At 37.7% G+C, this 12,707-nt stretch overlaps 1 protein-coding gene and 1 non-coding gene across 2 annotated transcripts in view; one reads left to right on the top strand and one right to left on the bottom strand.

The window, feature by feature from the left end:
• The window catches only part of PRKDC (protein kinase, DNA-activated, catalytic subunit), a 205,897-nt gene extending 198,288 nt beyond the window's left edge, over positions 1–7,609 (top strand). Inside the window, exons 81-86 of the mRNA XM_047073912.1 lie at positions 2,800–2,889; positions 3,100–3,171; positions 3,247–3,448; positions 4,303–4,491; positions 5,050–5,189; positions 7,081–7,609. Of these exons, the coding sequence (XP_046929868.1) occupies positions 2,800–2,889; positions 3,100–3,171; positions 3,247–3,448; positions 4,303–4,491; positions 5,050–5,189; positions 7,081–7,285 (898 nt within the window). The 3' untranslated portion in view covers positions 7,286–7,609. The remainder of the gene's footprint in view (positions 1–2,799; positions 2,890–3,099; positions 3,172–3,246; positions 3,449–4,302; positions 4,492–5,049; positions 5,190–7,080) is intronic.
• On the bottom strand, positions 6,805–6,877 carry TRNAR-CCU (transfer RNA arginine (anticodon CCU)). The gene has a single exon. It is a non-coding gene; the product is annotated as a tRNA-Arg (tRNA).
• Positions 7,610–12,707: the final 5,098 nt, after the last annotated feature.

Here is a 12,707-nt window from a genome sequence, read left to right as displayed (position 1 = left end):
AAGCAGGCTCTGCTCTGTCAGCACAGAGCCCAGTGCGGGGCTTGAGCTCACAAACTGTGAGATCATGACCTGAACCAAAATCAAGAGTCGGACACTTAACCCACTGAGCCACCCAGGTGCCCCTGGGCACCTTTTCAACTGGGCCTCTGAGCCATACCTTGGCCAGTTGTTTACTCTGCCTCTGGCTGGGTGAATAAACTAAAGGGAGTAGAGGGTTCCAAACAGTAGTTGTGTGCGTTTTACCACAGTGAACCGAGGTATTAGCTTTGCAAACAACAACAAAAAACTCGAAGGAAATAAAGTAAATAATAAGATTAGCAGCTAACATTTAATTAAAAATTTTCTGCATTCTAGGCACTATTCTAAGTTCTTAATGTGAATGAAGTCATTTCTTTCTTACAAAAACCTACAAGTTTTTGTTAACACCTCTGTTCAGATAAGGATGTTGAGGCCCAGAGAGGTTATGTAACTAGTCCTAGGCTGCCCAGCATGCAAGTGTGCTAGCTAGAATTATTAGTGAGTAATTCTAGGTTATGATACTGGTGCTTTTTATTTTTCTTTATCCTTTCATATTTTCCAAATTGCCTACAATGAACACATGTTTTTTAATCACAAAGGATTGGGTGTTTTTATTTCTGTGAAGAATAAAAAGGACCACATTGAAAGACATTTTGAAGGAGTTGACAAGTTTTGGTAACTAGCTGTATGATGAAGGAAGAGGAAACAGCCATAAATCTGGGCCATTTCTCTTCATTATACCCTTTTCTGTCCTGAAAGTATTTACATAGGAGCAATATTCTCATCAGTCAGAAATGATTTCTGTGCAATTAAGCATATTCTTATTCATACTCTTGCTGTTGTTACATAGGCTTTGTTCACGAACTTTTAATTCCAGTCATTTGAGTCCTTTGCCCATAGTTGTTTCTGCCTTCCCTGGGAGACAGGGAAACTGATGGACAGTACTTTCCGGGGTCAGGCAGCCCACATCTCACTCCAGTGCCAACTGACAGTGGTCCTAACACGTAGTAGGACTCTTGAAAAAGTGACTTGCCTTTCCCTTGGTCCCATGCCTCCATTTCTAAGATGGGATAGTAATGTAAAATACATAAGGTAAACATAGGTGTCAATGGAGTTTAAAGTACTCTTCAAATGTGTATATATATATTTGAATATTATATATATATATTTGTATATATATATTTGTGTGTATATATATATATATATTTGAAGTATATAAAGTATACTTTAGAAGTATATAAAAGTATATATATAAAGAAGTATATATAAAGAAGTATATAAAATTCCTTCCTGCTACCTTTTTAAAAAAATGTTTTTGATGTTTATTTTTGAAAGAGCATAAGCAAGGGAGGAGCAAAGAAAGGGAGACACAGAGTCTGAAGCAGGCTCCAGGCTCTGAGCTGTCAGCAAGAGCCCAACACAGGGCTCAAACCCAGGGACCATGAGATCATGACCTGAGCCGAAGTTGGATGCTTAACTGACTGAGCCACCCAGGCGCGCCTCCCACTGCCTTTGTAAAACAAGGCGCTTCCGCCCTCTACTAGTAAAATCGTTGCTATTTTTTTTCTTAATTTATATGTTGCCGTTTCCTGGCCTAAACATCCCATTTGAAACTAGGAGAGAATTTAGATTGAAATGGAGAGCTCTGTTGTGAAATTAACTTAGTAGTAACTCAGAAAAGATTCACCTTAAGTGATTGAACTTCTAAGTAACATATGATATACTTCTATCTTCAGAAGCTTTTGACACAACCCCAAAGTGACTGAACGTGCAAAAAACATGTTTCCAACAGCCCAATACGGCGTTTTGCCTGTGAAACATTACTGAAAACAGCTTTGTAAATTCAATTCAAAACCATTGTCATTTAACAAAATACCGTATTGGGGCACCTGGGTGGCTCAGTCGGTAAAGTATCCGACTTTGACTCAGGTCATGATCTCACAGTTCATGGGTTTGAGGTCCATGTCCAGCTCTGTGCTGACAGGGCAGAGCCTGGAGCCTGCTTCAGATTCTGTGTCTCTGTCTCTCTTTGCCCCTCCCCAGCTCACACTCTGTCTTTCTCTCTCAAAAATAAACATTAAAAAAGAGGGGGGGCACCTGGGTGGCTCAGTCGGTTAAGCGTCCGACTTTGGCTCAGGTCATGATCTCACAGCTGGTGGGTTCGAGCCCCACATCGGGCTCTGTGCTGACAGGTCAGAGCTTGGAGCCTGCTTCAGATTCAGTATCTCCCTCTCTCTCTCTGCCTCTTCCCTGCTTGCACTCTGTCTCTCTGTCTCTTAAAAATAAATAAACATTTAAAAATAATAATAATAATAAAAAAATAAAATACCTTATTGTATTTAATATTGATTTTGTTTGTATCTGCATACTGGAAATGGCGACAAAAGAGTGTGGCAAGCCAAAAAGAGCCTTATTGTTAAGGCTCTCTTCCACTACCAGATTTTTAGAACTGTATGCCTGGATCATTAGCACTTACATTTAATTCATCTTGTTCCTCTCTATGTGAGGTGGGAAACTTATTGTATCTGATCACTTTGTGCCTGAATTTTTGCATAGGAAATAGCTTTTGTCTCTTTCAGAGTAACTAAGAATAAATGACAATATATTGAGATTCTAGATCCAGAGTAACATGGGTTCAGTGTTAATATTAAATGTGATTGAAAGTCATATTTATTTCCCTGCCTTTTCACTATTTTTCAATTAATTCTTGGTGATCTTTGCCTCTGAATTTACAATGCTAAATATCTTCCTGCTGCTGGTTCCCTTTTTCCTACTTGTTAGTGATCCCAGAGCACCACCACATGAATATAGAGAATGGCTGGCAAAGATGTCTGGGAAACATGATGTGGGCGCTTACGTGTCAATGTTTAAGTAAGTTTTGTTTTGATTTTCCTTTTTAGTGACTAGTTCATTCTTCTCAAAGTTGTGCATTTACTTTTGTTTCTTAGAATGTTTTGCTTCCGAGAGATCATCAAAATCTAGCTGTTTGATATTTGAGCTTCAGTGTAAATTATTTCAAATTTTAAATTCCAAGTCATAGGAATTTGTTCTAATTAGGTATTTCCTATTATTAAATCATAGGGCAGCTAGTCGTACTGAAACAGTCACATCTTTTAGAAGAAGGGAAAGTAAAGTGCCAGCTGATCTCTTAAAGTGAGTATCCTTCTGACTTTACAAACTAGCTGGTGGTGTAGCAGAGACTACAGAGATCATGTCTCCCTCCCCCAGGCGGGCCTTTCTGAAGATGAGCACGGGCCCTGAGGCCTTCCTGGCACTCCGCTCCCACTTTGCCAGCTCTCATGCTCTTCTGTGCATTAGCCACTGGATTCTGGGCATTGGAGACAGACATCTGAACAATTTCATGGTAAGCATGGAGACAGGCGAAATGATTGGAATCGACTTTGGACATGCATTTGGATCAGCTACTCAGGTATGCTCACTTTGCTCTCATTGTTCTTGCCTGATTTAGAACCATAGTCCTAGGACCTTCTGGAAATGGATAGATTTTAAATCAATTAGATTGATTTGTCATGGTCATTAAATTTGACATTCTTGCAGAATAAAGGATAATCTCAACTTTGTTTTGGCCTTGTTCAGACAGGTTATAGAAGGTATGATGATGCTCATTTGTGGAATTTAAGAAATAAAACAGATGAACATATGCGAGGGGGAAAATAAAGAGGGAAGCAAACCATAAGAGACTCTAAAAGACAGAACAAATTGAGGGTTGATGGAAGGAGGTGGGTGAGAGATGGGCTAGATGGGAGGGCATTTGTTATGAGCATTGGGTGTTGTATATAAGTGATGAATCACTAAATTCTACTCCTGAAACCAATATTGTACTCTATATTAACCAACTAGAATTTAAATAAAAATTTGAAAAGAAAAAAGAATATAAACAACAAAAAGGTGTGATGAGTTATATAACTAGAGCCAAGAATAAAATGTGTTCCTATTAAAAGGGAAGACTATAAGGTTTTATGAAGCCCCATAATCAAAATGTCTTGCACAAGATGTGATACAAATCTTTTCTCTGACATTAAACCCTGAATATTTTCAGCTGCACTTATAAATCTCTGCAGGCTGTGTGGTCCTACACACACACACAGGTTTGTGCAAAGATGATTGTGTTGGGTACTCTTGGGCGCAGTGGGTTCACATCTGTGCAGCCGATATCATTTCTCACTCACTGTGAACAATAACTATGAGAAGATGCTCTGTGCCTTTTCCCTGAGGTTTCTAGTTCATATGTCCTCCTTCTTGTCCATGGTTTTCCCTCCTTAGTTTCTGCCTGTCCCTGAGTTGATGCCTTTTCGTCTGACTCGCCAATTTATCAATCTGATGTTACCAATGAAAGAAGCAGGCGTTATGTGCAGTGTCATGGTGCATGCACTGAGAGCCTTCCGCTCACACTCAGACCTGCTTATCAACACCATGGACGTGTTTGTAAAGGAACCTTCCTTCGACTGGAAAGTAGGGTTATTTGTTCTTTTTACTTTCATTACAACATACCAGTGACTGATCTGGCATCTGTCATATGTTGGAAATGTATCCAATTTTGTTTATTAAAATATTTACATTGTTTTGTGCAGTATTTCTTAAAGTTAACATTTGGGGTCAGTTGACCTGTAAACCAGATAAGAGACATAATCTTCATTTGGAGAAAACTGTTGTTTCAAATGAGTATATTTCTAATGAGGAGTTAATGTAGACCTATTGGTGATTTAGGTCTGATTTCTGAGACAACTTTTAGCTTAAAATCTGTTTCATGTGAAGTCTTCCTTGATTATAAAGATACATGATGCTTTCATAAATAGTAAGCCCCAAAAGAATGAAGCTTAGTGATGGCATCCTTGATAGGGATGTCATTGTCCCTGTTATGTGTATTACTACTATTAGAATGTGTATAAAAAGTTATAAAGCTCCCCCTAGTTATAGATATTTATTTTAAAATCATTACTGGTTCAGTGTTTTAATGTGATCATATATACTGTTATAATAAGCAGAGAACATCATGTTCTTTTCCTTTAGAATTTTGAACAGAAAATGCTAAAAAAAGGAGGATCATGGATTCAAGAAGTAAACGTAACTGAAAAGAATTGGTATCCCCGCCAGAAAATACATTATGCTAAGAGAAAGTTAGCAGGTGCTAATCCGGCAGTTATTACTTGGTAAGATGGTTATTTGTGAACAAAACACCAACATGCTACTATTTACTAAAGAATGACTAACATATAAAGCATGGCTTTATGAAAAAAGCATGGCTTAAGGAGGTGAACTTCTGCAAGGCTGGGCAGGGTCTGTATCTCTGAAGCCTGTGTACTTGGCCTCTGCCCTCTTGGCACAGTCTTCAGGCTTCAAGTCGGTGCCTGGAATAACCAGTACCAATGTGAAGAACAGCAGGAGCATTTTTAGGCATTACAATAATATTGGTATGTAAGAGGAGATTTAGATTTTAAAATTGCTTTTGTCCTTTTTAGGAGAAAATATGATCTGGGTTGGCACAGCACACAGATGTGGAGAATCCACATTGTTGGCAAGAATCCAAAACGAGTTAGCCTTTAGGTTAGCTTCAAAAATTTTCTTGTTGGGACGCCTGGGTGGCTCACTTAAGCATCCAACTCTTGATTTTGTCTCCAGTCATGATCTCATGGTTCGTGAGTGCATCAGGCTCTGCACTGACAGCTCGAAGCCTGTTTGGGATTCTCTCCTCTCTGCCCCTCCCCAGTCACACGTGCATGCGTGCTCTCTCTCTCTCTCTCTCTCTCTCTCTCTGTCTCAAATAAACGTAAAAGAAAATTTTTCTTATTGAGGTCTAAAGCAAATAGAAATTTATAGAGATGTTTCACAAGAGGGATAAAAGTTGGACTTTACAATTAAGTAATAGTAGCTGGCAGTCTGTGGTCAGTTGTTTTTTTGACAGGGGTACCAGTGGTCTTTCCAACGAATGGCTCTGGCAGAGGAACAAAAGTTGATCCCTATCCCACACGATACACAAAAATCAATGTACAATAGATCAGAGACCTAAATGTAAGAGCTAAAACTATAAAAGACTCAGAAGCACAGGGGTAGATCTTCATGACCTGATTTGGCAATGACTTTTGTCATTCTTAAGTATAACACCAAAAAGCACAGCAAAAAAAGAAAAAAAATAGGTAAATTCATATCAGAATTTAAGTTTTGTGCTTCACAGGATACCATCAAGAAAGTAAAGTAAAAAGACAACCCACAGAATGGGAGGAAGTATTTGAAAGTCACAGCTGATACAGGACTTGTATCTAGAATACATTAAAAAAAACTCTTACAACTTAATAAAAAGACAAATAACCCCCTTTAAAAAATGACCAAAGGATTTGAGCAGGCATTTCTGTAAAGAAGGTGTACAAATGGCCAATAAGCATATGGAACGATGCCTGACATTATTAGTTATGAGGGAAATGCAGGTGAGGTACCACTTCAGACCAACTAGAATGGCTCTAATAAAAAAGTGGAATATAACCTGCGTTGGGAAACGTGGAGAATTTGGAGCCCTTGTATGTTGCTGATGGGAATGGTAAACGGTGCAGCTGCTATGAACAGTCTGGCATTTCCTCAGCAAGTTAAATATAGAATCACCATTTGGGCTTGTAATTCCAGTCCAGTCTTATGCACACACCAAAGAGAAATGAAAGTATACATTTACACAGAAACTTGCAGTCAGATGTTTACATATATAGATATATATTTATTTCTTTTAGGATTTTTTAGTAGATGAGCTTTGTTTATTTTTTTTTTAAATAATCTCTGTGCCCAACATGAGACTCAAACTCATGACCCTGAGATCAGGAGTCACGTGCCCTACCAACTGAGCCAGCCAGGCACCTGTAGACAAATGTTAATAGCAACATTATTTGTGTTCTGTGTTCCTACAAATCCAGTCTCTTGATTTCAAGATCATAAACCACAGAAAATGTTCTATAAGTGATGAGAGGAAACGTTTGGATAGGATAGCTAGGAATGCAGGCAACAAAGGAAAAATAATGCATGGTTCATGATTTTGAGTTTGTTTAATCTTTTTTCCAGTGATGAGCTCCTCCTGGGCCATGAGAACGTACTTGCCTTTGCAGATTATGTGGCTGTAGCACGAGGGAACAAAGATCACAACATCCGTGCCCAGCAACCAGAGAGTGGACTGTCAGAAGAGGCTCAAGTGAAGTGCTTGATTGACCAAGCAACAGACCCCAATATCCTTGGCAGAACTTGGATAGGATGGGAGCCCTGGATGTGAAGACTATGGGAGTCAGTGGATAAAAAGCATGAAAGTGTTTAAAGAATCTCAACTCTCACCTACAGCAATCAATGTGCTGATTTTCCTGATGCACTAAAGAAATCTATTTAGTGGTAAAGCCTCATAGCAGGAGTTTAATCAAGATCATGATGAATAAGTGAATATTGGTATAAATGAATGATTAGATTATAAACAACGATTAGAATTATAATAGAAAAATATATCTAAGCTTGTATAAGTATTAAATCAAGAATATAGCATATTACAAGTGCTATGACTTAGATAAACCAGCTATCTTAATAAATGGTTTAAGTATGAACATCCCATGCAGTGTTGTCGTTAGTAATTTGGCGCATTGGAAGTAACACCCAGAAGACTTCATCACTAAGATTTTATGATACGATGTTACATTATATTAGCAATACAGGAATAATAAGGAATGGTATGGCTTATAATATTTAGAAATGATTTCATTTGATATTTTACGATATTTTTCTAGTTTTTTTTCTCATTTTATTCTCTTCTAACTTAGACATTTTATGATAGAATTGTTCTCTAGAAGAGAAAGTATTTAGGAGAGAGAAAAACATTGGTCTTAGCACTCACTTTTGCTACCCTGATCCACAACAGGAAGATAGATGAATGTGCTTTGCATCCAGTAGCTTCAGAAATTGCAAGTGTGATGATGGGGTAGCACAGAGCATTTCAGTTGTAGGGGAAAAAAGAAATCCCTATTGGAAATGAATTCCTTATTTGGAGAGAAAACATGCATTTTATTTATTTTTTAAAAAATTTTTTAATGTTTATTTATTTTTGAGAGAGAGAGACAGAGTATGAGCAGGGGAGGGGCAGGGAGAGAGAGAGACACAGAATCCAAAGCAGCTCTAGGCTCTGAGCTGTCAGCACAGAGCCCGACTCGGGCCTTGAACTCACGGACTGTGAGATCATGACTCGAGCTGAAGTCGGACGCTCAACCGACTGAGCCACCCAGGCACCCCAGGGAACATGCATTTTATTTTATTTATTTTTTTTTATAAAGTTTTTTTAATGTTTATTTATCTTTGAGAGAGACAGAGAGAGAGAGCATGAGTAGGGGAGGGGCAGAGAGAGAGAGAGAGAGAGAGAGAGGGAGGGAGACACAGAATCTGAAGCAAGCTTCAAGCTCTGAGCTCTCAGCACAAAGCTCAATGCGGGGCTTGAACTCACAAACTGAGAGATCACGACCTGAGCCAAAGTCAGAAGCTTAACCGACTGAGCCACCCAGGCGCCCCGGGAACATGCATTTTAAAACAGCAAGATCAAATTATGAAACAAAAATGGCTTTCTTTCCTTCATAGAATCACTGCCCCTCCTCTAATCCGGCAAACCCCTGAACTGTTTTCAGGTTGGCTCTGAGCTTTTTACTATTTCTTTAAACATTTATATTTGGAAACTCTTGTTATATAGCTATATATATAGCTCTCAGGCAGTTTCAAAAACAACATGTTCATGTATAAAATGTACTTGACAAAGTCATTCTGATAAACACAGGTTGAATGCATTAACGTCATTAAAAATAAACCATTATGGGGGCACCTGGGTGGCTCAGTCAGTTGAGCATCCAACTTCGGCTCAGGGCATGATCTCTCGGTTTGTGAGTTTGAGCCCCACGTAGGGCTCTGCGCTGACAGCTCAGAGCCTGGAGCCTGCTTTGGATTCTGTCTCCCTGTCTCTCTTCCCCTCCCCTGCTCACGCTCTGTCTCTGCCTGTCTCAAAAATAAATAAACATTAAAAAAAAATTTTTTTTAATAAACCATTATGTTTTCAACAAATGGTGTCAGGTTCAACTAAAGAAATTTCATCTCTAAAGAAAAATAAGTGATCACGTGTGTGAAAAATCCAGTATACACCTGATCTAGTAAATATTTTTTGCTCAGCACAAAAACAACCAAAACAAACCTACCTTGGTGTTGAGTTGATTCTAATATATTGTTTTCTGTAACAACTAATTAACCATAATATTTGCTTGAGTCCTGATGATGTGAGATATACTCATTAACTAGATTCCCATGTTATGAGAAATTCTGTTTTTTAAGGACTACTTTCATATCAGTAAAAGTTCATTGTTGCAAGATGAGTCCAGTTTCATAGCTGTCTGCTTCAAATTATATCTGAACCCATGAGAATGTGCTAAAAAGTTACTGTGTGTAGTATTCAGAGACACTTGCACAACCACTGAGGATGGTAAAGGACCTCATTACACACAGGAGACTACATGTCTAACCCATACCTCATCTCCAAACTTCAACCCTATGGTTTTTGCTGAATAAAGATATTTGGTTTGGAAACCAGGAAATAAAAGAAGACATCTGTGCTATTATAAGGAAATGTGAATAATATCAATATGAATATTTGGGGGATTTTCTCTACATAGGATCATGTGCTCTGATAATAGATATAGTTTAACTTCTTTTGCAATTTGAGTGTTTTTATTTCTTTTTTCTTACCTAATTACTCTGGCTAGAACATCCAGTATAATGTTGAATAATGAGCATCCTTCTCTTGTTCCTGATCTTAAGGGGAACATTTTCATCTTTCACCATTGAGTACTATGTTAGCTGTGGGACATTTACATAAACGTCCCTTTATCATATTGACAAAGTTCCTTTCTGTTCTTAGTTTGCTGAGGTTTTCATCATCAAATAGTGTTGTTTTGTCAGTGTTTTTTTGTTTTTTGCATTAATGGAGTTGGACCTGTTTTTTCTTGTCTATGAATGTGTATTAGAATGATTGATATTTAGATGTTGAAACATCTCAGCATTGCTGGGATAAGTCCTTCTTGGCCATGGTGAGTAAGCCTTTTGATATGGTGTTGGGTTCTGTTTGCTGGTAATTTGTTGAGGATTTTTGCATCAGAGTTCATAAGAGATACTGGTCTCTGATGAATGAGTTAGGAAGTTTTCCCTTCTGTGATATCTCCTAGAAGAGTTTGAGCAGGGTTGGTGTTAATTCTTCTGTACGTATTTTGTAGAATTCACCAGTGAGGTCATCTAGGTGCTGGCCTTCTCTTTGTTGGGAGATTTTTTTTGTATTTATTTTTGTCTTGGTTTTCTTTCTTTCTTTTTTTTTTTTAATTGAATACAATACGTTATATTAGTTTCAGGTGTACAATTCTGTACTTTCTGAGTGCTCATTAAGATAAGTGTATTCTTGATCCCCTTTGTCTATTTTACCCTCCCCCCAATCCCATCCCCTCTGGCAACCACCAGTTCTCTGTATTTAAGAGTCTGGTTTTTTATTTGCCTTTTTTCTTTGTTTTCTTAAATTCCACGTATGAGTGAAATCATATGGTATTTCTCTTTCTCTGACTGACTTCACTTAGCATTTTACCCTCTAGGTCCATCCATGTTGTTGCAAATGGCAAGATTTTGTTCTTTTTTACAACTGAGTAATATTCCACTGTATATACACCACGTCTTCTTTATCCATTCATCAATCTATGGACACTTGGGCTGCTTCCATATCTTGGCTATTGTAAGTAATGCTGCAATAAACATAGGGGTGCATATATACTTCCAAATTAATGTTTTTGTCTTCTTTAGGTACATACAAGTAGTGGAATTACAGGATCATAGGGTAGTTCTATTTTTAAATTTTTGAGGAAACTCCATACTGTTTTCCACAGTGGCTAGACCAGTTTGCACTCCCACCAACAGTACACAAAGGATCCTTTTCCTCTTCATCCTCGCCAACACTTGTTTCTTGTGTTTTTATTTTCGCTGTCCTGACAGGTGTGAGGTGATATCTCATTGTGGTTTTGATTTGCATTTCCATGATGATTAGTGATGTTGAGCATCTTTTCATGTGTCTGTTGTCCATACTTAAGTCTTTTTTGGAAAAATGTCTATTCAGGTCCTCTGCCCATTTTTTAAAAAATGTTTATTATTTTGAGAAAGAGAGTATGCGTGAGTTGGGGAGGGGCAGAGAGAGAGAGAAGGAGAAGGCGAAAATCCTAAGGAGGCTCCACACTGTCAGCACAGAGCCCGACATTGGGCAAACTCAGGAACCGTGAGATACGACCTGAACCGAAATCAAGAGTCAGACACTTAACCAACTGAGCCACGTAGGCATCCCTGCCCATTTTTAATTGGATTACTTGGGGTTTTTTGTGTTGAGTTGTAGGAGTTCTTTATATATTTTGGATATTAACCCCTTATTGGGTATATCATTTGCAAATATCTTCTCCCATTCAGTAGGTTGCCTTTTCCTTATGTTGATTGTTTCCTTTGCTGTGCAAAGCTTTTTATTTTGATGTTTTCCCAACAGTTTATTTTTGCTTTTGTTTTCCTTGCCTCCGGAGACATTTAGAAAAATGTTTCTGTGACATGTCAAAGAGATTACTGCCTATTTTTTTCTGGGAGTTTTATGGTTTCATGTCTGTTGGGAGGTTTTTTATGCTAGTTCAATCCTGTCAGATAATAGGTCTGTTCAGATTTTCTATTTCTTCTTGAGTCAGTTTTGATAATTTATATGTTTCTAGGAATGTGCCCTTTTGAATTACATTATCTGACATGTTAGTATTTTTATATTTGTAAGATTCATAGTATCCTCAACTTTCTCCATTTCTGATTTTAGTTATTTATGTATTTTTTCCCTTAGTCTAAAGGGTGTATGAATTTCTTTGACATCTTCAAAGCCCCAACTTTTGGTTTTGTTGGTTCTTTGTTATTTTTCTATACTCTATCTGTGCTTTAATCTTTATTATTTCCTTTATTTAGTAGCTTTGGGTTTTGTTTGCTTTTTTTTTTTTTTTAAGTTCCTTAAGGTGTGGACTTTGGTTATTCATTTGCAATCTTTCTTTTTTAACCTAGGTGTGAAATGTGACTATTGTGTTTTGGTGTATTGTGTTTTTGTTTTCATTTGTCTCGAGCTATTTTCTAATTTCCCTTGTGATTTCCTTTTTAACTCACTGTTTTAAGAGTGTGTTAATTTCCAAATATTCGGAATTTTCTTCCTTATTTATTGATTTCTAGCTTCATTGCATTTTTGTCAGAGAAGATACTTTGTAAGATTTCCATCTTTTTCAGTTTACTTAGATTTCTTTGGTGCCTAACATGTGGTCTGTCCTAGAGAATACTCCATGCCTGCTTAGAGGAACGTGCATTCTTCTTTTTATGGGTGGAGTGTTCTATATGTCTGTTAGGTCTAGTTGGTTTATAGTGCTGTTCAAGTCTTCAATTTCCTTATTCTGCCTAGATGTTCTGTCTCTCCATTGTTGAAATTGGGGTCTTGAGGTCACCAACTGTTATTGTAGGTCTGTTACTGCCTTCAATTCTCTCAGTGTTTGCTTCATATTGGGGGAGGGGGATTGCTTTTTGGTGTGTGTGTCTTAATGATTTTGATGGATTGACCTTTTTACTGACATATAGTATGCTTTTTTGGG

The sequence above is a fragment of the Lynx rufus genome, unplaced genomic scaffold (assembly GCF_022079265.1).
Source record: "Lynx rufus isolate CCGP_SWC_20201006 ecotype Redwood Valley unplaced genomic scaffold, mLynRuf1.p SCAF_12, whole genome shotgun sequence".
Classification (NCBI taxonomy): domain Eukaryota; kingdom Metazoa; phylum Chordata; class Mammalia; order Carnivora; family Felidae; genus Lynx; species Lynx rufus.
The sequence above is the reverse complement of the archived record's forward strand: the minus strand, read 5'-3'. Positions and strand labels throughout refer to the sequence as shown.